At 37.9% G+C, this 26,359-nt stretch overlaps 1 protein-coding gene and 2 pseudogenes across 3 annotated transcripts; all 3 read right to left on the reverse strand.

Moving 5' to 3' along the window:
* Positions 1-1,313: 1,313 nt before the first annotated feature.
* On the reverse strand, positions 1,314-4,681 carry LOC137721527 (G-type lectin S-receptor-like serine/threonine-protein kinase At1g11410; annotated as a pseudogene). The gene is made up of 7 exons (XR_015962212.1): positions 3,366-4,681; positions 3,136-3,273; positions 2,807-3,012; positions 2,494-2,704; positions 2,145-2,382; positions 1,905-2,052; positions 1,314-1,819 (listed from the first exon to the last, which is right to left on the reverse strand). The product of XR_015962212.1 is annotated as a G-type lectin S-receptor-like serine/threonine-protein kinase At1g11410 (transcript).
* Positions 4,682-11,093: 6,412 nt separating this feature from the next.
* Positions 11,094-17,184, reverse strand: LOC137726681 (G-type lectin S-receptor-like serine/threonine-protein kinase At1g11410). The gene is made up of 7 exons (XM_088693644.1): positions 15,740-17,184; positions 15,222-15,350; positions 14,919-15,106; positions 12,410-12,620; positions 11,960-12,191; positions 11,715-11,865; positions 11,094-11,633 (listed from the first exon to the last, which is right to left on the reverse strand). Exons 1-7 carry the CDS (start codon positions 17,055-17,057, stop codon positions 11,325-11,327), a joined length of 2,538 nt encoding a protein of 845 aa, XP_088549770.1. The 5' UTR covers positions 17,058-17,184; the 3' UTR covers positions 11,094-11,324.
* A 5,595-nt stretch (positions 17,185-22,779) lies between these two features.
* LOC148696532 (G-type lectin S-receptor-like serine/threonine-protein kinase At1g11410) lies at positions 22,780-25,666 on the reverse strand (annotated as a pseudogene). The gene is made up of 6 exons (XR_015962211.1): positions 25,054-25,666; positions 23,893-24,673; positions 23,662-23,799; positions 23,333-23,538; positions 23,028-23,238; positions 22,780-22,946 (listed from the first exon to the last, which is right to left on the reverse strand). The product of XR_015962211.1 is annotated as a G-type lectin S-receptor-like serine/threonine-protein kinase At1g11410 (transcript).
* Between the last annotated feature and the right edge of the window lie 693 nt (positions 25,667-26,359).

The following is a 26,359-nucleotide window of genomic DNA, read 5'->3' on the forward strand; positions in this document are numbered from 1 at the left end:
AATTTTAAAATTTGAAATGATTTATGACCGCACAATGTATGATGAACTGGTGAGATCACGGGATCACTGGGAAAAGGATATGACAAGGATCATTTTCTTTCAAATCCAAGGCTATTAGTGATCAAGCATCCACTATAGTACAAACAACAACAACAACAATAAAGTCTTATCTTATTAAGTGAAGTCGGTTGTATGAATTCTAGAACGTCATTGTGCTCGATTTTGCGCCAAATTTTATGTTAGCTAAGCCCCCACCATAGTACCTGTCACATAATTTACAGAATTAGCTAACTAGACTAGTATAATTTCTCTTCAATTACGTCGTAATTGAGACCAATAATTCTGACATGTCCGGCATGTCAATGCACTAGAAAGAAAATTAGAACCTACTTATTTGAAGCAAAATTTTTGTGGTTAATAACCTTTTACAAGCTACCAATAGTTGTTTAACATACAACATTTAGGAATATCTTAAGAGTTTTAGCGAGGTTCCACGCTACTACATGTCACATCATTTACAGAATTTTATCCTTCAGTACTGTGGTGATGCGTCTCCACTATTATATATAACTCCAATAAAAATGTTTGTTGTTTTGGTGAAGGAGCTGCTACTTCATTACCTAGCATGAAAACAACCAACGACATTGTTGGCAGCTCAGTGGCATACTCTGTTAAACCTAATATGTTCATATGAATCAAAACCCCATGAAAACACTAACCTTGAGAAGCCATTCTCAATAGCACAGCAAGCCATGAATTGCAGTAAGCACACGAGCACATTAAGAACACAACCAAGGCCTTCTGCACACTCACCACCATTGTATAACTCAAACCGATGGGGAATTCTTTTGGGTTGTGATTCAATGGTATGTGCAAGGACTTATGTTTAGTATTTATACCAACTCAATCCTAATGCATCCTCCTGCCACTTAGTACTACAGTTTAGTGATATTCTTCTTCACTAATAAGTGAGAGGTTTAGGTTCGATTCTCGCCAAAGGCGAATTTGAACCCTATTATGAGGCTTAGCCCACTCTCCCATCCCCTTAGTGTAGATAATATTGTTTGTTCAAAAAAAACAAAAAAAAAAAAAAACCTAATTCATCCTCTCATAATGATGTCAGTAGGACTTGTTATTGTACGAGGAAATAATCTACCAAATTCGAAGCAAAATAGGATAATATCAGGAGTCTTATTCTCCAAGAATAATTAGAATATTTTCTTTACATGGAGCCCAAGTTATAGCTTATAACTAAACCCTAATCCTACTTACACTCCATAACAATCCTTATTAATTATAGTGAGTTATTAGCCGTTGGATTAAAGACTAATATCCAAGATACTCTTGCACACATAAGAGGGCAATTTAGACGCATCTCACAACTTCGTTTATAGGGTATGATTCGCCCAGAGATGAATCGACAATTTCAAAGGCATTGCCTTTTCTTACCACAAGGAATCTCGATTTAAGTTCAAATACTTGAGAAGTAATGCAAAATCTCTACAAGAGCCAGCAAAGTGCGACTCAACGAGCTTCAATAACTGTTACTGTTACATCATTTACAAAAGAAACTCCTTTAGGCGTTGAAGAATCCGGACCACTGTTTTTCAAGCTAAACGCTGCCTTTTTCGGATGTGGAAGAGTCGTTTCGTTCCCCAACATGAACACAACATCTAGCATGGTTGGCCGGTCTGTTGGGTATTCTTGCACACAAAAGCCCAATCTGAATGTATCTCATAACTTCAGGAGTCGAATACGACTGGTTCAATGATGAATCAATTATGTTCAAGACTTTTCCTTCTGTCCACAAGTCCCATATCTGAAACAATTTTGAGCACAATGTTTAGATCATTGGACTACTCGAAAGTTAGATTCATCGTTTGAAAAATTATTTGTTTACTTACTATTCCAACCAAATTCACAGATGAGTTTTCGAATTGGAAGCTGTTCTTCCTTCCACTAATGATCTCTAGTACCAAGACTCCAAAGCTAAACACATCGGATTTTGTGGAATATAACCCATCCATAGCGTACTCTGGTGACATGTAACCGCTGCAATCACACAATATTAGTATAAAAAAAAAATATCAGTTCTACTTAAATTTTTTTTTTTTTTTTTTTTTTGAGGGAGAGGAGACAATTACTAGGTGCCAACAACTTTGTTCGTGTTTGCTTCAATTTGGTCATCCCCGAACATTCTTACTATGCCAAAATCTGATATTTTTGGGTTCATTGAACCATCCAATATAACATTGCTCGCTTTCAAATCCCTGTGGATTATTTTTAGTCTCGAATCTTGATGAAGATATAGGAGGCCTCGAGCAATGCCAATGATAATTTGAAACCTTTTTCTCCAATCTAACAACGAATTTCCGTTTTTACCTGAACACCACACATAAAAGCTTCTATTATCTACAAGTTTATGATTTCTTAATTTCAGGGTTAATGTCAGAAACTGAAAGTATTTATTAGCAGTGTGTAAAGATGGCACACCAAAAATCCATAAGTCCAAGCTACGATTTGGCATGTATTCATAGATTAGCATCCTCTCTTCTTTATGTATGCAGAAACCCAAAAGCCTCACAAGATTTCTATGCTGAAGCTTTGCTATGAGCATTACTTCGTTCTTGAATTCGTCTATGCCTTGTCCTGAATTTCTCGATAATCTTTTAACAGCTATTTCCTGTCCATCAGCTAGACATCCCTGAAATCATGGTGCAGACTGGAAAATCTTAATGACAACACAGATGCCGAAGCCACACAATGCTGAGATACTCAAAAAGTCAAAATGTTCTAGGGGAAGTACCTTATATACCATGCCGAAGCCGCCATGTCCAAGCATGTTAGCTAAAGAGAAGTTTTCTGTGGCTGCAACCACGGTGGTTAAATCGAAAAGAGGTAAATCGGTTTCTCCTCTGTGTTCATCAACCTCATCTTTTATTGGCAAATCTTCATAGCTTCGTACACCAGAAGCAGTGGGATCATTCAGAAATTTGGGTTGTCCTCCTCTCCCTGTTTCAGTTCCATTGAAATTTCAGGTTATAAAAATTTCCAAGACGAAAGAAAATGAAACTTGAGCCGAAATAAAGCTGCAAAACAAATTTAAGACAAAAGAAGAGGAAACTTTTCGTATACCTTTCATGCTCCTTTTCCTGAACCAACATAGAACTGCGAGGATGAGCAATGAAGCGACAGAAATTGACACTACCAATATAATAGCCAGTCGCCTTTTGACCGAAAAATACCCTCCTCCTGACTTGTTTTTACACTAAGCTGAAAAAAAGAAGAAAAATATATGCACCATTGCCATGAATGGTATGAAGTTGAAACATGTAGTTGAGGCAATTTCTTGGAAAATAAGGTACCTAGAACTACTGCATCTGCACGAACGTACAAATCTTGCCCGCCTTCTGTTAACTGCTTAGTATCCATCAAATCTCTATACCATGTCATGCATCCAGTCCCTCCATTCGTCACATCTTCAATCGCATATGCCAAGCACGTGCAGTTCTTCAAGCACTCGTCCTCGCACACTTCCAAGCTCAAATTCTTCTCCAATTTTTTGGAGGACGTGTCTGGAACCTTTACATTTTCCATCTTCACAAACCCCTCGCCATTCCTGCACATGGACCGCGAGCCCTGCTACCTCTTGCACCCGCCTCTCCCATCTTTCAAATCCCAATCCTGTGGTGATATTGGTTCATATCCGGGGTAGCATGTGCAGTTGAATCCATTGATAGTAGGATTGCAATTGCCGAATTTACCACACTTGCCATAGCTGTCATAGGCATCCAATGGCGCCAACCAAAGCAAATCCCACTGGTGCTTCTGCCCCTGCCATACTAGGAGCTTGAATGTTCTCGAACCATCTATTGTGTACACTGAGTAAACTGAAGGGTCGAGAACAGTCCATTGATAAGTAATTTCATCTTTGTTGTTCACAAAATTGATCTTAAACACATCATTCGGCTGCGCAGCAGGTGTCTCGCTCCATTTAATCCCGTTCCACTGTCCTGACCTCCACAATTTAGCCTCAATCTTGTACAAGAGCATCTGAGGCTATCCATTCGGGTCAATTCTCAACGAAACGTTCCCCGTCCCAGGATCATTTTCCGAGTTCCAACTCGTGAGGAACCGGTTTATGCCACTTCTTCTGTCCAACCCCATTTTTATATTCTGAAGAAGAATATTTGTAGGGTGATCAGTGCTCTGCCAAAAAACATCCTGGCTGCCTTGTTGAGCCAAAACAAGGTTTCCTGAATCAAGAATTTGCGCAAAAATATTATCGTTGCTCGCTGATGATATCGAAACATTTGTTGACCACAGAGGAAGAAGGCCTTGGCTAGTATTGGCTTGCAGCACTAGGTTTCCATCAGAACCTATTGAAAGAACTCCTGAGCTGCTGTTGATGGGATTATCTCTGTTGGCCACCCACACAACCATGTCTTCCGAAAACTTGTACCAAATTCCGACATAGCGGCTGGTCGATATTTTGGGACGAAAGAATCCCAGGACAAAGGTCTCATTCTTGGACACCAAGAAATCACCGTCTCGGACGGGTTTATCAAATTTTATGGTGTCCAAGGAAGAGCAGAGCTGGAGAAGGAGGAGCTGAAGAACTAAAACATTCAGCAGACCTTTCACAAAATGCATTATTGCAAAACAAACGTTTGCCAAGCACTACTGATTGCTTACTAAATGTATTAATATATTGATTAAGTAATCTTGTAAGTTGTAATTATTATTTATTTTTTTTCATTGATGCAACGTGAACCTACCCGCGACTTCCAGCCGCTGATGCAACAGTGAACTCACCTGCGACTCCCAATCATACACCGCAGTTTGAAATTTCCACTTCATTAATTATTACCACACCCCCGTTGTATCAAGTAGATCGATAGACACATTGTGAATGTGTCACACGTCATTTGCGGAATTTTCTCCTTCAGCACTGGGTGATGGGTCTCCTCTGCAATAACATGCTGGTTGTTTTGGTGAAAGAGCCGCTGCTTCATTAACTAGCATGAAAACAACCGCGGATATTGTTGGCCGATCAGTGGCATACTCTTGCACACATAAGATTATATGGGGCATTTTGACAAGTTCATATTTATATATATATTTTTTACATCAAATTCACTTGTCTTTTCTTAGTTAGTTCCTTATATTTTTGAGCTATTTACTTTGTTTTTGTGTTTTGTAGGATTTGTCAAGCAAAGAAAAGAAAAATAGCACAAGTGGGATTTTAAGTAACAAATTCGTCAAAACTGCCTGTGCAGGTCAGCTGACTTTGGAAGCAAGTTTCAGACAGCTCAGAATGAATTAGAGAATGAGCCTTATATGCTTGGAAAGCTACGGATGTCTATTTTCTGGAGCATTTCACAGATTGTTAATATCATTTTTCTAGAAGAAGTTATGGTCGTTTTAACACTAAAAGTTTCCCAAGAGGCTGAGCAGTTTGTAACTGACAAGAAAGCATTGAAAGCAATAAATCTAATAAATCTAGCAGTCACCTATTCAAAACTGATGCAATCAAGAACAAACCAGCTGTCACCTATTCAAATATCAAAGGAAATGGAATTAAAGATGAGGATTAAGGGGGAGTAATTGGCATAAAGGCTACCCAAGGAGTTACAATTGTTTCACCATTTCCTCTCACTTATTGTCATCACTAAATGGCTATTAGTGGTGAGTTAAGGAGAAGAAAAATGATGCAGCAAGAATTGATTTAAAAGTAGCATTGGGGAAGGAAGGAAAAAAGGAGGCTTCAGTCGATTTCTTTCGGTTCTATTTTCTCAAACTCATGTCTATCTTTTGTTTTAACTTAAGGATTGTGTAACTAAATTTTTAGTAGTTAGGGGCTGTTTTGAAGCCCCGAATATGATTGCAAGTTTGTTATGACATTTCGTTTGAATTACTTTTATAAGGGATGAAAATTGGTTCACTACTTGTCTCATTGATGAATTCTTTATGTGTTTTCTACGGATGCATACTTAGTAAGCATATCTAGGATTCTAATGCTATGAATATGTGTGTGCCTGCCCTTGTTGAATGAGGACCTACATATGTTCTAGAGTAGTACTTGTTAATTGCGATTAACATGTGAACCAATTTCTAGGATAAGTAAGACAACGCCAGTACTTACGATGCCTTGTGATGACTCAAACTCTTTTTGTTCTTAATGATTTCTACTTGTTAAATCTATGAACACGCCATTCTAGATTGCATGTTAGGGACTAAGTTAAGTTGAAAACGTCATTCTCACGCCATTCTCTTAACATACTACATAAGAAAGAGTAATAGGTTGATTTCTAACATTGAGCCAACTTGAGCATCTTCATTTGAAAATGAAAGGAATTTGAATGAAACATAACATGTTTGCATGATTATTTGGTGGTGGATAGTAATTCCCCTAACTCGTTTTTCTTAATTTGTGAACTACTTAAAAATCTGTCTCTGTCTTGTTTTTGTTCGATTTAATTTAAATATCAAATCAACTCCAAAAATCCCAAAAATTTGTGTGAGTGTAGCTCTGTGTGTCTAGTGTTTGCATATAAAATTTCGTAGACTTTAGATAAGTGTAAGTCTGTCTAATAATTATTTTTCGGTGGCTGGCCAGTAGGGACAGCAGCCCAGTTTTTGTGACATTTTAAGTAGTTAGATAAAACAATCTTCTGCGGGAAAGATCCTTATTTTCATATGCTACAATTGACAAATCTTATTGTTAATAAGGAAAATTAATAGGACATTTGTGTGCTACGTTGTGGTGTGCTTTTAATCCTATCAAATTTTGATATAGATGCCTCAAATTTGAATTTTGTTAATCAAACATCTATAACTTTTAAACTTTTGATCAAACATTCTTCTACTAATTTTTAATTAAAAATTAAGATTTTTATTGTATTTAATTAACCAACTAGTTCAGAAAATAATATCACAAATATTCTAAAATCACCTCAAACATCCTATCTTATCTTATCATAATTTGTTCAAAATGAATTTTTCTTATTCAAATAATTTGCTGTTTTAAATTCTAAAAACACATAAACATCATATTAACATACAATTATGAAATATAACATGCACACATATTAAATATAACGTACCAAACAGATATATTAAATATAACGTACCAGTCATTTGGTACGTTATTGGTACGTTATATAAATTTAATATGGGTACGTATTAGTATTTTGGTACGTTATAAAATATTGTTTTTGGTACGTTATGCAATTCTTGATTTAGTACGTACCAAGTTATTAGTACGTTGTATTATCCTTATTTTGGTACGTACAAAACTTGGTACGTTATGTGTAAGTTGTGTAACCCAAAAAAAAGATAACTTTTCACATTAAAACATTGCACTAAAAAATATTTTGTCAACTCTTAATAATTAATTATTGGAATAAGGACTCATTTTAAATAAAAATAAAAATGTGAAAACTCTTAGTTCACGTTTCTACTATAAGTAGTTGTTAAAAAATTCAAACTTATTTTCAGTTGCATGAAATTAGGCAGTCTAGTCTACATCTCAATTTTAATTATAAACGAACTCTTGTTTTTTTATAATTTATATAAAATGTTGAGTTGGAAATTGGAAAAACTATATTTCATCCAATTAATCTTGAACCCCAGTAGATATAATTGAATCCTTAAATTGAGGAAGGGATGAGATTCCATAAAAATAGCAATAAATTAATGAATATTATTGAGTGCATTTTTTTTTTTTACATAGAAATGGATTTAAAAGAATTTATAAAATACTTAAATTAAGAATATACCTGGAATATAAAGTTTAATTAAAAGTAAAAACACTTTAATCAAAAGTTGAAAAGTAACAGATGTTTAATTTAGAAAAATCTAAAATGAGGCGTCTAATTTTAATTTATCCATAGCAATTTGGATGCATCTCACAAGTTCTTCGACAGGTACAATTCACCTAGGGATGAATCAATTATTTCTAGGGCATTGCGTTCTCTCCACAAGTTCCTACCTAAAAGAATTTACATGCCGGGTTTTTATCACAAATAGTCTCTGAAATTGACTCGCCCAATCAAGGTGGTCGTTGAAATTGAAAATCGATAAATGCAACCCTTCAAAATGGTTGTCGCAAATTAATGTGTTCATTTTGTCACAATTTTGTAAAAACTTTTATTATGTGCTAATATAACACATAACTGAGTCCAACAATTCTAATTAAAATAACAAGTTAAAAAAAAAAAACAAAAAAAAAAAAAAAAAAAGGCTCCTCGCTGTTTCTACTTTCACTCTGGCAATCCCACGGATAATATTAAAAATTAAAAAGCTAATAAGGAATTCGTGCTTCCTTAGTTTCAAGTGACAAGTAGAGAAATTAAAAGCAAAAATAAGATAGTGCATGAAGGAGTAGTCCAAACTTATGTTCGGAACGTATTCATAGGTTATAGTGTCTTTTCTTCGTCTCGAACGCAGCAACCTAAAATCTTGACATAGAGGGATATTTTGGTCATTTACATAGAGGCCTCCATGATCTCCGTTAATGGCTAATACGGTTGTCCCTGTTTGAAACCCAAATGATGGTTTGCACTGGAATTTTGTTATCCCAAACTCCAACATAGCAGTTTTGAAGAATTTCTGGGGCTGAAGAATCCAATTGCGAATATTTTCCAGCTAGGGTAAAATTGCAAGATGGGAGAAGTACAAGAAAGATAAGCAATACAATACTGACTTCATTAGCCGCCACTGTAGAACTCATACTTTTATTTACTTCTTGAGAATTCTAAACTTGTTAATTAGCCAAAAATAAAAAATAAAAAATAAAATAAAATAAACTTGTTAATTAGCCAATGGATGATCTTAAAATGAAGCTATTTGATTTTTCTAAACGAGTTGCACACAACTATTTATATACCGTTGACTGTTTCATTCCAAGAATTTATGGCTAGTACTTCTTTTCAGAGAATTGATTTCTATAAGTAGACATGCACATTACTTCATCCTCCACCTTTTATATACACGCCTGAGATTGACCGTAACATACTTGAATTAGGAATACTAGGATTTAAAAGGTCCACCAAATTTTAAAAAGTCCAAGCTTTTGTGTGGCATGCATGCATCAACCAAAAAGCCACAAGAAGTCACGTTTCTGTTTTTCTTAAATTTTATGAGCTCTGACATCAATAAGGTTATCTAACGGAAGACTTTGAGTAAAACCGAATGTTGTGACATTCTAAGATTCATACAATCGACTCCACTTAATAGAATAAAGCTTGGTTGTTGTTTATTTAACATCAGCAAGGTTCACTTTGCTGTGAGAATCTTCATTTTCAAAGCATGGTAAATTTGGTTCACCCTTTCTTCACACAGTAACAAATTGTATGCGCTTAATGTTATCTTTTGCAAGCTACTACCATTACATATATCTTGTGGAACATTTTCGAATCTAATACCTCTTACTTACAAGTAAAGAGTAATATCACCAAACCATAGTACTAGGTGTCAATATGAGAGTGTGAAATAGAAAGATTAAAATTATAAAAAACATTTTTGTTTTTATATTTAAAAACTTAAAAAGTAAAAAAAAAAAAAAAAAGTAAAAGAAAGAGAAAAAAAGGCTCCCCGCTCTTTCTACTTTCTCTCTGGCAATCCCGTCATAATATCAAAAAGTAAAAAGCCAATAAGGAATTTGTGCTTCCTTAGTTTCAAGTGACAAGTAAAGAAATTAGAAGCAAAAATAAGATAGTGCCAAAAATGAAAGAGTAGTCCAAAATTTTGTTCGGAATGTATTCATAGATTATAACATCTTTTCTTCGTCTCGAACGGAGCAACCTAAAATCTTGACAGAGAGGGGTATTTTGATCATTTATATAGATGGCAAGGCCTCTATGATCTCTGTTAATGGCTAATATGGTTGTCCCCGTTTGAAACCCAAACGATGGTTTGCTCTGTAATTTTGTTATGCCAAACTTCAACATAGCAGTTTGAAGAACTTCTGGGGCTGAAAACCCCGATTGCGAAGATTTTCCGGCTAGAGACTACTACCTCGCCGTCTTATGGGTTGGTTTTGGGTAATTGTATCTAGGGTAAAAATGCAAGATGGGAGAAGTACATGAAAGATAAAGCAACATAATACTGACTTCATTAGCTGCCACAGTAGAACTCATAGTTTTATTTACTTCATGAGAATTCTAAACTTGTTAATTAGCCAATGGATGATCTTAAAACGACGCTGTTTGATTTTTCTAAACTAGTTGCACACGGTCATTTAGACATTGTTTATTGTTTCATTCCAATAATTTATGACTAGTTGATTTTTGTACGTAGACACACGACCATTTATACACCGTTTATTGTTTCATTCTAATTAATAATTTATGGCTAGTTGAACTTCTTTTCAGAGAATTGATTTCTGTACGTAGACACATGGCCATTTAGACACCGTTTATTGTTTCACTCCAATAATTTATGGCTAGTACTTCTTTTCAGAGAATTGATTTATGTATGTAGACATGCACATTGCTTCATCTCCACCTTTTATATACACGCCTGAGATTGACCGTAGACATGCACATTGCTCAATCACCTTCAGTACTTGTTGATTGATCTCCACTAGTACAATTCATCCTCAATAAAAATGCAGGCTGTTTTGGAAAACAACCGACGATATGGTTGGCCGGTCAGTAGCATACTCTTGAGCACACAAGAGGACAATTGTATGCATCTCACAATTTTGTTTATGACATAATCTTTTATATCATTCATACATAATGTTTCATACAATTTGTATTCCCGCAGCAACGCCCAGGCAACATTTCTAGTAACATCCAAAGGTCCAATGTGTTCCCAGCGTCCCGCTTGGCCTTGATTAATTAACCACGTCACTCAGAACAGGTCGGACCACCTTTGTGTCCCATCCTAGTCTTTTTCTTTTGATTGCGGGTTGACATGTGGCATGATTAGTGTCTGAGTAGGCTTGCTCCTAAAACCTTGTGTCATAAAGTTGTCAACCTTCCTACATGTCTTTGGCGGTCGAAAAGTACTTTTATGTAGCCTGGTCGGATTGATAATGAATGTTGCAAATAATTTATAACTTGTATTTACAGCAAGACGTATTATGAGTATAGCAGATATAAAACTTAGATCCCCAATTATAGGGCATATATTTTATAACGTGTATTTACAACAAGACAAATGATGAGTGTTGCAAATTAATATAGAACTTAGATCCCTAGTTATAAGGCAAATTATTGAGGGAAATCAGGGTATATCCTCTCTTTTTATCTCACTCATCATGTGATTCTCAATTGAATAATATAGTTTGTCCGAGTATACGTCTGGTTCTCTCCTTAGCGACCTTCTGCTTCTGTATAGGTCATGTCATTTACAGAGTAAGCTCCATCAGTATTGGATGATGGGTTTCCACCAGTATGATAACCTCTGTTCAACAAAAATCCAGGTTGCTTTGGTGAAGGAATTGCTGCATCATTACCCAACATGAAAACCACTGCTGACATGAGTGGACGATCCTTCGCTTGTTCTTGCACGCATAAGAGGGCAATGTGAATACATCTTAGAACTTTGTTGACAGGGTATGATTCTCCGAGAGATGAATCAATGATTTCCAAGGCTCTATTTTCCTTCCACAAGTCCCAAACCTAAAAACCATTTACAAATTAATCATCAAGTTATAAAAGCAGACGAAGAGAAGTTTGGTAATGTCTTAATGTTATGCTTACATGTCCAACTAAACTTGAGTAAGGACTATCGTGGTAGTAGCCAATGTTCTTTCTGCCAGTAACAATTTCTAGTAGTAAAACGCCGAAGCTATATACGTCAGACTTTACTGAAAAAAGTCCTTCCATTGCGTACTCTGGTGACATATAACCGCTGAAGCAACAAAATAAAATTGATTAATTATCACAGCTTCTTTCTGTATTATTCAACAAAAACAGGTGTACTTTCAGTTTTGAATGAAACTTACTATGTCCCAACCACACGGTTTGTATTTGCTTCAATTTGTTCAGCTCCAAATATCCTAGCCATACCAAAATCTGAAATCTTGGGGTTCATAGCAGAATCCAACAGAACATTGCTGGCCTTTAGATCTCTATGGATGATTCTTAATCTCGAATCCTGATGAAGATATAAGATCCCTCTAGCAATCCCACAGATTATCTCAAAGCGTCTTGTCCAATCCAAGAACGCCTCTTTTGCTTTGTAAGGGAAAAAAGTAAGCAAAGTAAATTAGATTGTATTCTTGCTTGTTTCAAGGTTTTTAACCCACAATTTTAGATACACAAGTGAAAAGAAAGGTGCATGTAACTGAGTTGAGTTAAGAGCATTCAATCCTGCACTTGAGGCCCTGAGCTCGATTTCCTTTCCACAATATTGCTTGTATAAAAAGAAGAACAAAAGTAAAAGAAAGACATACCGAAAATGAAAAAGTCAAGACTTTTGTTTGGCAAGTATTCATAGATCAGCATCTTCTCTTCATCTTGAATGCAGCAACCTATGATCCTCACAAGGTTCCTGTGTTGGAGCTTTGAAAGCAGCACAACTTCATTCTTAAACTCTCCAATTCCTTGGCCAGAATTCTTGGCTAGTCTTTTCACTGCTATCTCCTTTCCATTATCAAGCACACCCTGAATTTATAATCCAAATTCAACTTATAGTGCACTCATCTTTCAAGAAACTTACCAACATATTCCTAGCTCTGTATATATCCTTCCCTTGAAATTGCATTTATACATTAACAAAGGAGTAAAACTCAATGCATATACATAAAAATGCTTTGACTACTTCAAGTGAATGAGATACGCGATTGAAATAACAAAAGATCACAGTATTTTGAATTATTACTTTAGTCTAAAGTAAAGTTTTCAATTGAACTGTTCAAATGAACAGTGTTTTCCCCGGATTTCATTCCATTTACAACTCTGCCACTATTTTGTTTGTTGACCAAATTGCCCACAATTTTGTCCGGAGGGTTTGGGGCGGATAGGGAATTTGGTTAGACGCGCTCTCCTCTCACCTCTCTTCCTCTTTCTCTCCCACGCGTGCGTTCTCCTGTCATCTCTCATCCCTCCTCTCTCTCCTTCTCTACTGGAAAACCCACAATCTTTCATCTTCCTCTGCTCTTCTTTTCTCTCCGCTCCCCGTATCTCCCGATGTGAAGCCCACAAACCAAGTAGTGACGGTTGAAAGCCACAAACATGGCGGGCGCGAAATGGTGGTACAGTGACGGTCGACAACCGCCTCCGTTGTCGATGAATTTGGCCGTCAGAAAGCGTCTTACGGTATGTTGAATTTCTTGGGATGTGAGAGTCGATCTTCCTAGCGCTGGCGGCGACGGCCGGAAACAACATCGGCAAAATTCTGCAAAAGAAGGGCACCGTCGTTCTTCCTTCTCTCTCCTTCAAGCTCAAGGTAGGTACTTCCTCATTTTTTTTGTTTGCTCATTTTGTCCTCTTTGATTTTGTGATTGGGGTTGAGTCGATGGTCTCAAATGACTCCTTGTCATCTTAGGCATCTTCTAGAACTATTGCATGTGAAATTTGCTTCAGATGGAGTTCTTCGTTTAAATTGGGTTTTATTAAGTTTTTCATGTTTTTGTAGAATTCTTCGTTTCGATTTTTTTGTTTTTGGAGTGTTGTTCATTTAAATTTTCTTTTGATGTGATTCCATTTTATCTGAATAATCATTTAATTTATGAGATTTTTTATGTAATTTTATATGAATTTTAGTTAATTTTTCTGAGTTTTGTATAAATCGTCGATTAATTTCTAGGTGGTTATTAATTTTATGTTTTTTTATTGAATTTGTTTTCAGAAACCTACAAGTAAAATATCTTTAATTAGTCGTCAGTTTTCATGTTTTGAACATCGTTTATACAAGCTATTATATCTCAATGTTCGAATTTTTAAACTTTGTCATACTCTCATGCATAGAGAAGAGAATTGTTTTGTTTACGTCTCACTAAAACTGCTGTAATTTAACAGATTTAAGAGTTACTTCATTCAATGAATAGCTCTTCAGTATCCATTTTGAAATCAGCATTGTTTACTTTCATATTGATTCACCATCACCTAACAAATTTCTTTGGACCCAAAACAAATCATAATTAACAATTCGCTAATCTATTCACTAATCTGCTGCTTTAGTGTCATTGGCTCTTTAGTTTCCAATCAATTAGTTTGATAGGTGCTTAACAATTTCCTAGGGTGGGAAACACTTACTTTTTTTGTGTAGAAGATTAATACCATGCAACCATCACTTATATATAAGTATTATGGCTTAACAATAGGTTTGTGAATAGATTTCCACATATATATAAGTAGTATGGCTTCTCATATATAGATTTAAAACTTTCTACGTGTTTTATACAGTTTCAAAACCCGCAGCACCGTGTGGGATAATTGTGAAAAGTAGAAACAAGATAGTTCCCATCACTTATCGATTGTTGATTGGGTTTGAAATTTAATGAAATATATTTTTGAGTCAGCCTTTCCAGTCTTTACTGGACGGGTCTCTTGATTTTTGTTAACTGTAATGGTCTTATAATCCTATTGTTTGCAAGTGTCAATAACCTGTGAGCTAAATGTTAGCTTAGCTTGTAAGCAATATGGTTTGGATATATATCCTTATGGAACACTACCTTGTATTTTTTCTGAAACGATTAGCAAAGATTCACTTTTTTCTGTCTAAAATCTCTCTCTCTCTCTCTCTCTCTCTCTAAATCTTGCTCCCTCTCTCTTCTTGATTCTCTTTCTTTCTCTGCAAGATTTATTCATTATGTTCTTCTGTTAAACTACAAGGGTGGGTAGAGGAAAAAATAATAAAATAATTGATTTGGAGCGCAGATGGCTAAAAAATAAATCTTAAAAATGTCTATTCCAAGTCTAATTTATGACTTGAGACATTATTTGAGGGCAACTACGTACCTTATAAACAGAGCCGAAACCACCTGTTCCAAGCTGGTTGTTGGAAGCGAAATTATTTGTGGCCTTAACTATGGTACTTAGTTCAAAGAATGGTAATTCAGAGTTTATTCCACTTTCATCAATATTTGTTGTAGCAGAAGAATCTTCCCAGGAGGTTGATGCTAAAAATTTATCCTGACTTCTCTTACCTGTGTTAAAAGTACATAAACAGATAATATTGTGTTCTTAAATAATTAAAACCAATATCCAGTTACATAATTGTGAATGATTAGAGGGCAACCTATGAAAAGGAATTTTGTTTACCTTTTCTCTTCCTCTTTACCAACCAACATGCAAGGGAAAACAAGAGGAAGAACAATAGACCACATGCTACTGAAACTCCCAGCTTCATCTTCTTGCCAAAAGAACTGTTTGACTTCTTTTCATGTTGAGCTGCAGATATACATACGAGCATTTATTTCCATGTTTAAAAATCCTTGTAAAAAGCTCCAATGAACAAAAGAACTGAATTTTTAGTATTAATTTATAGAAATTTCTGAATTTTTTATAAAAAAAATTAGTACTCCAAAATAGTCATCTTACACTCCTGACGAAACAATTTCACTTTTATTATTTGGCAAGAGACCAGTGCCAAATGATTTTTTTAGAATGATAACAAACGTGCAACTACCAAACTAAATAATAATTTCTCAAAATTTTTAATGAAATAAATAAAGAAGATTTTTTTTTTTTTTTTTTTTTTAATGGAACCTCGGTGTTGTAAGGGGAATTATTGATTAGGAAAAGAGAAGAAAGAAGATAAATTGATAATGGAAATATACCTGAAACATTTGCATGAACTCGCACATATAAATCTTGACCCGTATCCAAATAAGTCCTTGTGTCCATCAAGTCCCCATGCCATGTTATACAGCCACTCCCTCCCTGCCTTTCATCTGCATTTGCGTATGCCGTGCAAGAACAATTTCTCAGGCATTCTTCCTGACATGCTTCCCGACTCATACTCATGTTCACACGTGCCGTAGAAGTGTTCGGCAACTTCAGACGTTCCAACTTCACGAACCCTTCCCCGTTTTGGCAAACGGATGAACCTTTTTGCCTCACGCACCCGCCTGACCAATTTCTCAAATACCACTCATGTTGCAACTTGGGTTCGTGTCCAGGTAAGCAATTGCACTCAAATTTATCCGCAAATTTTGGGTATGGGTCACAAATGCTATTCGGACCACACTTCCCGTAAAAATCACACTGCCCATCCGGCGCGGACCAATGCTTGGCCCATTTATGCACTTCATCTTGCCATGCGGACCGTTCAATGTTTCCTGATTCATCGATGACCATCTTTACGACGATTGATTCATAAACAGTACTATACATGATGGATACCTCATCTTGATCGTTCACAAAAGTAACGTTGAAGAAGATCCTATTTTCCATTTGAGGCACCCCGGACCATCTTTCACCGGTCCAAGGTCCAGTCCGCCACAATGGAGTCTGACCCATGTATAAGAATCCCTGTGGACTCTCACTTGGCTCTATCCGGTACGAACAGTTGCCCATTCCTGGATCATCTTGGGATTTCCAAGATGTGAGGAACCGGTTCAACCCGGACCGCCTGTCCAGCCCAATTTTCATAGAAGGAAGCACCGTATCTGTGGGATAATCAAAACCTTGCCACACCTTTTCACCATTAATTTCAACAACAAGATTTCCCTTATCCGAAAGCTTGGCTATCACGGAATTGTTTGGAGAAGAGACGGTGAGATTAGCCGACCAGATAGGGTTATTTTGGTCCTCCCCATAAATAACAAGGCCACCATGATCTCCATGAATGGCTAGAAGTCCAGTTCCAGCAGTAGGAACTATGGGGTTTTCTCTGTTTGCAATCCAGACAATGGTTTTGATTGGAATTTTGTTGTACCAAACTCCGATGTAAAGGTTACGAGAATTGCCTGGCTTAAAAAACCCTAGTGCAAAGATTTTAGTGGGGGAGAGAAGAACGTCGTCCTCTCTTAGGGGTTGGTTTGGTGTAATGGCGTCTAGGGTAACCGAAATGGAAGAGGGAAGAATCACAAGGAAGATGAGCAATACAGTACTGACAAAAAAGAATTCAGTAGAATTCATTGTTAGCTTTCTCATGGAGGAGTTTAAGTGCTAAAATGGCTGCTTCTTTTGACATGCAGAAACAAAAAGCAGGAAAGGTTGGATTTTCTTTTTCTTTGATTGAGTTTCAGTAACGCTAATTTAAGGGCATACGCTCGACTTCCAGTCGTTGATGCAACGTGAACTTACACGCGACTTCCAGGCAAACATGTGGACGAGGCATAACAATTCCCTCAAACTGATCCTAGCTAGAAAGCTCCAGTTCATCAATTCTGACCACACCAGTTGTATTCAGTAGATTGATAAGACAAATTGGCTCCGAATGGGGCCGAGTACGACCCATAGTGGCTAGGGAGAGAGATGTTCACGCTGTTGAAGAATGCAAATATATATGTCGGAAAATTGATAAATGAATTACAATATATAATGAATGATTTTACCTTTCATTTTCGTCATAAAATTCAACACCACGTAATGTGCTAGTAGATGGTAAAATATGCTACGTGTGATTAGTATGGACACAATGGTAAAAGCGATCCGTAATAAAATAAAATAAAGGTAAACCAATTTGACGAGTCTTGGAATTTATTTATTGGAGTTTTAATCAAACACTTAAGGTATTGTTTACTTTAACGAAAATTGATATTTTTACTCTAAAATGTCACTCCTGGTACTATTTACATACAACACTTTTTTGTCTTTTTTGTTAAAACTCAAAGTTTTCAAGTCATTTTCATTAATTTTTCTTGGGTAAAGTACAAAAAACTACCTCAACTATGGGTCAAACGACACTTTCATACCTTATCTTTTAAAATTGACAATTTCATACCTCATCTTACGAATTTGTGACAATGTCATACCTTCCGTCAGTTTGTCTGTCATCTATTCCGTTAAGTAGTGACGTGGCTTAAAAAAATAATTAAATATTAAAAAAATAATTAAATATTAAAAACTAAAATTATAAAATCATTTAACTTTTTTTTTACATGGGGACCCACCCCTTATCCCCCTCACCTTTCTTCCCTACTCCCGTTTTCCCCCACCCCAAACCCAGATCCCATCCCTACTTCGCTCTCCCTTGCCGTGCCTAGAACCACCATCCCTCCCCTCTCTCTCTCTATTTTCTCCCTTTCACATTGCAACAGCAGCCTCGTCGGCTCTGCCATTGTCCGCAAGCTCCAAGCCCTAAACTTCACAAACCTCGTCCTCTGCACCCACGCCGAGAGCTCTTCGTCTCCGAGAATCTGACCGATTCGGTCGTCGACATACGCCTCGGTGAGCTCACCCTCCGCACCCACAGCTCCGCCAGTAAGTCTATGTCTTCCGACGAGGAGTACCTATAGTTATCCCAAGCCTTCAGTGATTTATCCGCCTGTAGCAACGACATATCGGGAGAATTAAAACGGCTCGCAAGCTTGCCGTCGCCGGAAACGCGCTGACCTCTATATTATCTGAGGCTACCCCAGAACTGGAACCATGCCAGGGGTTTTTACAGAGGGAGAACTTCTCAACCGAGATCATCGAGAGCATTTTGTCGGAGGATCTTCAGCCGACGATCAAGATCTGTGTTGACGGCCTCCAATCGCCGTCTCTTGTCGTGAAGCAATCTGCAGCGGCCAAGCTCAGGCTTTTAGCGAAGAATCGGATTAATAATAGCTCCTTGATCGGCGAGTCCGGCGCCTTTCTCGCTCTAATTCCTCTACTGCGATGCAGCAATCCATAGACGCATGAGCACGCCGTCACGGCGCACACCCAGCTTGCAAAATTCCAATTGGGATTTGAACAAGGGAGAAAGAAAAGGATGGATGCACAAGGCAGACATGTCAAAGGGGTAGCAACAGAGCACACCCAATTTGCGAAATTCCAATTGGGATTTGATTTGTTTGAGTAAATTAAAAATTGGGGACTTAAATAGGGAAGAAGGGTGATGAGTTCAGGGGAGACATGTGGGGTGTTACACCCGCCCCTGCTTATAAGGATAGTTCTGTAATTCTCCCTAAAAATTTATAGAATTATCACTTTAGTCCTCAATTTGTCACCCAATCAAGATCTGAAAATTTAAATTGTTACCCTATCCCTAGGCTGCCACGTGGCAACACCCTAACCCACTTCCCTTTTTTCTCTTTTGTCCCCCCCTGCCGTGACCCTCATTTCTTTCTTTCTTCTTTTTCTTTTTCTTCTTTTCCTTTCTTTTGTTTTGTTTTGTCTACACCTTCTTCTTTCCTTCGAAACTCCCCAATTTCTCTCCCTTTTCTTCCCCGTGAAAGACACACACACACACCCACAGTTGCACCAGCTCAGGGAGAGTCACCATCGTCGCCGTTCAACTGCATCCCTCTCTCTCTTTCTCTCTCCCCTGCTCGCGGCGCTGGGAGGATACGAACACCTCCGGCGAGTTTTGTTATTTCTCCGGTTAGGTAAGCCTTAATTCTTCCTTTTTCTTACGTTAGACGTGCCTAAATGTGTTTACTGAGTTTAGGTTCAATAATTTCAAGGTTTTGGAGTGTTTTTGGCACGGGTGGAGGCACACCCAAAATTCCGGCGAGATTGTGGTTTCCGAGGGGTTTTCCGGCCACCACAGGCCGTTTCACGGTGAACCAAAGGTATAAAACTACTCATCTCGTCTAGTGCTTCATTTTGGTACCTAGATCGGGGTCTCGTTTGGGTGTTTGAAGTTGGCCGGAGCTATGGAAGCTCTGGTGTCCTTCTCCGGCGCACCCAGGCCTTCGGGCCGTTCTCCATTCCCCCACGGGCCTTAGGCCGTTTCGGTTTTTAGCCCAAAAGCCCAACCGTTTCTTTTTTTTATTTTATTTTTATTTTGCTTCTTCAAAAACCCCAAAGGCCTTAGGGCCAAGTTAGCAAACCCAACACCCTTTGTAATTGGGCCTTTGGGCCGTGTGGCTTCAACCCCAAACCCAGCCCACCTAAAACCTAAACCCAATTATCCTAACCCAAACCCTAAAGCCCAAACCCATTGACCCTAACCCGTGACCCATGACCCTGACCCGTTGACTTGACCCGTGACCGTTGACTGGGTCAACGGTCAACGTTGACTTTTGACTTTGACTAGTCAACGATCAATGTTGACTTTGACCGTTGACTTTTGAGTTTTCGTGCGGGGACCCTCCTAGGCTAATTTCGACGTTCTAAACCCGTTTCCGATGTCCGTTTTCTCAAATTCAATCGTTTAAGTAGAGTTTGACTGAAAGTATCAATTATGTGTTTAGGTGCGATTCTTAGCGGTGATTCCGTTATTCCTGTTTGGTACGGCTTGCACCATCAGTGTACGGTGAGTGAACCCCTTCTAAAAATGCATGTTTTAATAGTAGAAATGCATACATGAAAAGCATGATTTGATGATTATGTTTTATGAAACGTTTTATGAGATAACATGCTTACTGAGGCTAGTTTGAATTATTACTATTTTTCCTATAACCCATGTTCTTATAGAATATCTGATGGATGACGATATGATATTTAGAACATGTTTAGAACACTTCTTTATAGTATAGATGATGGATGACTTTATATTATGAAGTTGATTTTCAATATATGTATGTTCACTGGTTTTGTACTTACCTAGTGGTCATTTCCGCTATGGGACGTACGGATAGATCCGGTCCGTCCCGGGCGACGGTTTGGTGTTGGCATAGGGCCTGGAATGTGTTTTCCTCTGACTATCTGCTCAGAGACGGGGAGCCGGCAAGGGGCCTGAAGTGTATTTTCCTCTGACTGTATGCTCAGAGACGGGGAGCCGGCATGGGGCCTGAAGTGTTATATCGGACATTCACTAGTGTTTATTATTTTATGCGAATCATGATTTGAGGCATTGCACAACATGCTAGGTTTCGGAAAACCGATATTTATCATTATATATTGTGTTTTCATAAAACTTGGGGGTTAGTACGTTGATAACTGTTTTATTATTATTGTATATATAAACTTGGTCCACTCACCTTTGTTTTGCGCCCCCCTTCAGGACCTAGGAACGAGGAATACGACCTGAGCTACGAGGCGTTCCCCTTCCAGTGATTTGCGTTATATTCGCTCCGCTTCGCCATCTATTGTAATAGCACTTCTCTATTCTTAGTTCTGCTTGTACTCTGTATTAGACTTATGCTCTGGACGTGCTGTGTGTTTACCTAATTTCAATACTTAGAAGTTGAACTTTTATTTGTGTTTTAGCCTTTATTGCGTACTTTAGTTTATTTCTCAGTTTTGTTTAAATTAAATGGCTTTCGTCACCCTTCGGGTGTCGGCCAGCACGTGACCATCTCGATGTCCCTAGGACCTCGGGGTCGGGGCGTGTCATGGGGAAGAAGGTTGAGGGTGATGAGTTTGGGGGGTGGGTTAGGGGAAGACGGGAGCGGGTAGGGATGGGATCTGGGTTTGGGGTGGGGGAAAACGGGAGAATGGAAGAAAGGTGAGGGGGATAAGGGGTGGATCCCCATGTAAAAAAAAAATTGTTAAATGATTTTATAATTTTAGGTTTTAATATTTAATTAATTTTTTTAAGCCACGTCACTACTTAGCGGAATAGATGACAGACAAACTGACGGAAGGTATGACATTGTCACAAATTCGTAAGATGAGGTATGACATTGTCAATTTTAAAAGATGAGGTATGAAAGTGTCGTTTGATCCATAGTTGAGGTAGTTTTTTGTACTTTACCCATTTTTCTTTTATTTATTTGGCAAGCAAAGCATCACAAATCAACATCTTCTCTCCTGGACATGAAGTTTGCCTAACACAAATATCTCATTCTTAAACTCTAATAAATGTGAATGTGTCATATGTAGTGGACGGATTTACATTTCAAATCCGGAAAATGATCCGGCAAGGGTCCTTTTCCTAGGGATTTTGGGGATCCCGTGATCTCATCCGTTCATCGTATATCGTATGGTCAGTTTTCGTTAGGTATTATTCATATGTAATTTTAAATCTTAAATTTTAAATTTTGAAATGATTTTTTTACTGCACAATGTAAGATGAATAGGTGAGATCACGGAATCCTTAGGAATAGGATCTGGCGAGGATCATTTTCCTTCAAATCCAAGGTTGTTAGCGATCAAGCATCCACCATAGTACAAACAACAACAACAACAATAAAGTCTTATCTTATTAAGTGAAGTTAGTTGTATGAATTCTAGAACGTCATTGTGCTTGATTTTGCGTCAAGTTTTCTGTTAGCTAAGCCCCCACCATAGTACCTGTCACATAATTTGCAGAATTAGCTAACTAGACTAGTATAATTTCTCTTCAATTACTTCGTAATCGAGACCAATAATTCTGACATGCCCCGCATGTCAATGCACTAGAAAGAAAATTGGAACCTACTTATTTGAAGCAAAATTTTTGTGGTTAATAACCTTTTACAAGCTACCAATAGTTGCTTGACATACAACATTTCGGAATATCTTAAGAGTTTTAGCGAGGTTCCATGCTACTACATGTCATATCATTTACAGAATTTTATCCTTCAGTACACTGTTATATATAACTCCAATAAAAATGCTGGTTGTTTTGGTGAAAGAGCTGCTGCTTCATCACGTAGCATGAAAACAACCACCGACATTGTTGGCAGCTCAGTGGCATACTCTGTTAAACCTAATATAATCATGTGAATCAAAACCCCATGAAAACACTAACCTTGAGAAGCCATTCTTAATAGCACAGCAAGCCACGAATTGCAGCAAGCACACGAGCACACTAAGAACACAAGCAAGGCCTTCTGCACACTCACCACCATTGTATAACTCAAACATTGCTCGCTTTCAAATCCCTGTGAATTATTTTTAGTCTCGAATCTTGATGAAGATATAGGAGGCCTCGAGCAATCCCAATGATAATTTGAAACCTTTTTCTCCAATCTAACAACGAATTTCCGTTTTTACTTGAACACCACACATAAAAGCTTCTATTATCTACAAGTTTATGATTTCTTAATTTCAGGGTTAATGTCAGAAACTGAAAGTATTTATTAGCAGTGTGTAAAGATGGCACACCAAAAATTTATAAGTCCAAGCTACGATTTGGCATGTATTCATAGATTAGCATCCTCTCTTCTTTATGTATGCAGAAACCCAAAAGCCTCACAAGATTTCTATGCTGAAGCTTTGCTATAAGCATTACTTCGTTCTTGAATTCATCTACGCCTTGTCCTGAATTTCTCGATAATCTTTTAACAGCTATTTCCTGTCCATCAGCTAGACATCCCTGAAATCATGGTGCAGACTGGAAAATCTTAATGACAACACAGATGCCGAAGCCACACAATGCTGAGATACTCAAAATGTTCTAGGGGAAGTACCTTATATACCATGCCGAAGCCGCCATGTCCAAGCATGTTAGCAGAAGAGAAGTTTTCTGTGGCTGCAACCACGGTGGTTAAATCGAAAATAGGTAAATCTGTTTCTCCTCTGTGCTCATCAACCTCATCCTTTATTGGCAAATCTTCGTAGCTTCATACACCAGAAGCAGTGGGATCATTCAGAAATTTGGGTTGTCCTCCTCTCCCTGTTTCAGTTCCATTGAAATTTCAGGGTATAAAAATTTCCAAGACGAAAGAAAATGAAACTTGAGCCGAAATAAAGCTGCAAAACAAATTTAAGACAAAAGAAGAGGAAACTTTTCGTATACCTTTCATGCTCCTTTTCCTGAACCAACATAAAACTGCAAGGATGAGCAATGAAGCGACAGAAATTGACACTACCAATATAATAGCCAGTCGCCTTTTCCCCGAAAAATACCCTCCTCCTGTCTTGTTTTTATACTGAGCTGAAAAAAAGAAGAAAAATATATGCACCATTGCCATGAATGTTAATGAAGTTGAAACATGTAGTTGAGGCAATTTCTTGGAAAATAAGGTACCTAAAACTACTGCATCTGCACGAACGTACAAATCTTGCCCACCTTCTGTTAACTGCTTAGTATCAATCAAATCTCTATACCATGTCATGCATCCAGTCCCTCCATTCGTCACATCTTTAATCACATATGCCAAGCACGTGCAGTTCTTCAAGCACTCGTCCTCGCACGCTTCCAAGCTCAAATTCTTCTCCAATTTTTTGGAGGACGTGTCTGAAACCTTTACATTTTCCATCTTCACAAACCCCTCGCCGTTCCTGCACATAGACCGTGACCCCTGCTGCCTCTTGCACCCGCCTCTCCCATCTTTCAAATCCCAATCCTGTGGTGATATTGGTTCATATCCGGGGTAGCATGTGCAGTTGAATCCATTGATAGTAGGATTGCAATTGCCGAATTTACCACACTTGCCATAGCTGTCACAGGCATCCAATGGCGCCAACCAAAGCAAATCTCACTGGTGCTTCTGCCCCTGCCATACTAGGAGCTTGAATGTTCTCGAACCATCTATTGTGTACACTGAGTAAACTGAAGGGTCGAGAACAGTCCACTGATAAGTAATTTCATCTTTGTTGTTCACAAATTGATCTTAAACACATCCTTCAGCTGCGCGGCAGGTGTCCCGCTCCATTTAATCCCGTTCCACTGTCCTGACCTCCACAATTTAGCCTCAATCTTGTACAAGATCATCTGATGCGATCCATTCGGGTCAATTCTCAACGAAACATTCCCCGTCCCAGGATCATTTTCTGAGTTCCAACTCGTGAGGAACCGGTTTATGCCACTTCGGGCTGGTTTGGTATTGCTGTGTTTTGAAAAAAAAAAGTTGATTCTGCATGCCACTTCGGGCTGGTTTGGTATTGCTGTGCTTTGAAAAAAAGTTGATTCTGCTGTACTATGAGAATAAGCAGCAGAGTGTTTGGTAAAAATTTTTGTAAAAGTACTTTTGAAAAAAAAAAAAAAAAAAACAATATTATAGTGTTTGGTAAACTTTTATGTAAAACAAATGTGAAAAAAAAACCGGTTTTTCAAAGCTGGGTTTTGCAACTTCTTGTTTTTGGGTTTTTTCACCCAAAACTATGAAAAAAAACTGAAGTTGAATGTTTACCAAACACAAAAACAGCTCCCAGCTTTTTTCAAATTCACCTCAGTACCAAACCAGGCCTTCTTCTGTCCAACCCCATTTTTATATTTTGAAGAAGAATATTTGTAGGATGATCAGTGCTCTGCCAAAAAACATCCTGGCTGCCTTGTTGAGCCAAAACAAGGTTCCCTGAATCAAGAATTTGCGCAAAAATATTATCGTTGCTCGCTGATGATATCGAAACATTTGTTGACCACAGAGGAAGAAGGCCTTGGCTAGTATTGGCTTGCAGCTCTAGGTTTCCATCAGAACCTATTGAAGGAACTCCTGAGCTGCTGTTGATGGGATTATCTCTGTTGGCCACCCACACAACCATGTCTTCCGAAAACTTGTACCAAATTCCGACATAGCGGTTGGTCGATATTTTGGGACGAAAGAATCCCAGGACAAAGGTCTCATTCTTGGACACCAAGAAATCACCGTCTCGGACGGGTTGATCAAATTTTATGGTGTCCAAGGAAGAGCAGAGCTGGAGAATGAGGGGCTGAAGAACTAAAACATTCAGCAGACCTTTCACAAAATGCATTATTGCAGAACAAAGGTTTGCCAAGCACTACTGATTGCTTACTAAATGTATTAATATATTGATTAAGTAATCTTGTAAGTTGTAATTATTAATATTTTTTTTTTTCATTGATGCAACGTGAACCTACCCGCGACTTCCATCCGTTGATGCAACAGTGAACTCACCTGCGACTCCCAATAATACACCGCAGTTTGAAATTTCCACTTCATTAATTATTACCACACCCCCGTTGTATCAAGTAGATCGATAGACATTGTGAATGTGTCACACGTCATTTGCGGAATTTTCTCCTTCAGCATTGGCTGATGGGTCTCCTCTGCAATAACATGCTGGTTGTTTTGGTGAAGGAGCCGCTGCTTCATTAACTAGCATGAAAACAATCGCCGACATTGTTGGCCGGTGAGTGGCATACTCTTGCACGCATAAGATAGCAATTTGGATGCATCTCACAACTTCTTTAACGGGTACGATTCACCCAAGGATGATTCAATTATTTCCAGGGCATCGCGTTCTCTCCACAAGTTCCATACCTAAAAGAATTTACATGCCGGGTTTTCATCACAAATAGTCTTTGAAATTGACTCAACCAATCAAGGTGGTCGTTGAAATTGAAAATCGATAAATACAGCCCTTCAAAATGGTTGTCGCAAATTAATGTGTGCATTTTGTCACAATTTTGTAAAAACTTCTGTTACGTGCTAATATAACACATAACCGAGTCCAACAATTCTAATTAAACTAACAAGTAAAAAAAAAAAAAAAAAAGAAGGCTCCCCACTGTTTCTACTTTCATTCTGGCA

Source organism: Pyrus communis, chromosome 5, assembly GCF_041283825.1.
Source record: "Pyrus communis isolate YQ-2024b chromosome 5, ASM4128382v1, whole genome shotgun sequence".
Taxonomy (NCBI): Eukaryota; Viridiplantae; Streptophyta; class Magnoliopsida; order Rosales; family Rosaceae; genus Pyrus; species Pyrus communis.

What these genes read in the sequence shown, in the direction of transcription:
- LOC137726681 (XM_088693644.1), bottom strand. Translation starts at nt 17,057, where the DNA reads ATGAGAAAGCTAACAATGAATTCTACTGAATTCTTTTTTGTCAGTACT. An exon ending in GGTAAAGAGGAAGAGAAAAG is followed by an intron (nt 15,107 to 15,221) that starts GTAAACAAAATT and finishes CTTTTAACACAG; the next exon opens with GTAAGAGAAGTCAGGATAAA. An exon ending in GTTTCGGCTCTGTTTATAAG is followed by an intron (nt 12,621 to 14,918) that starts GTACGTAGTTGC and finishes TTATAAATTCAG; the next exon opens with GGTGTGCTTGATAATGGAAA.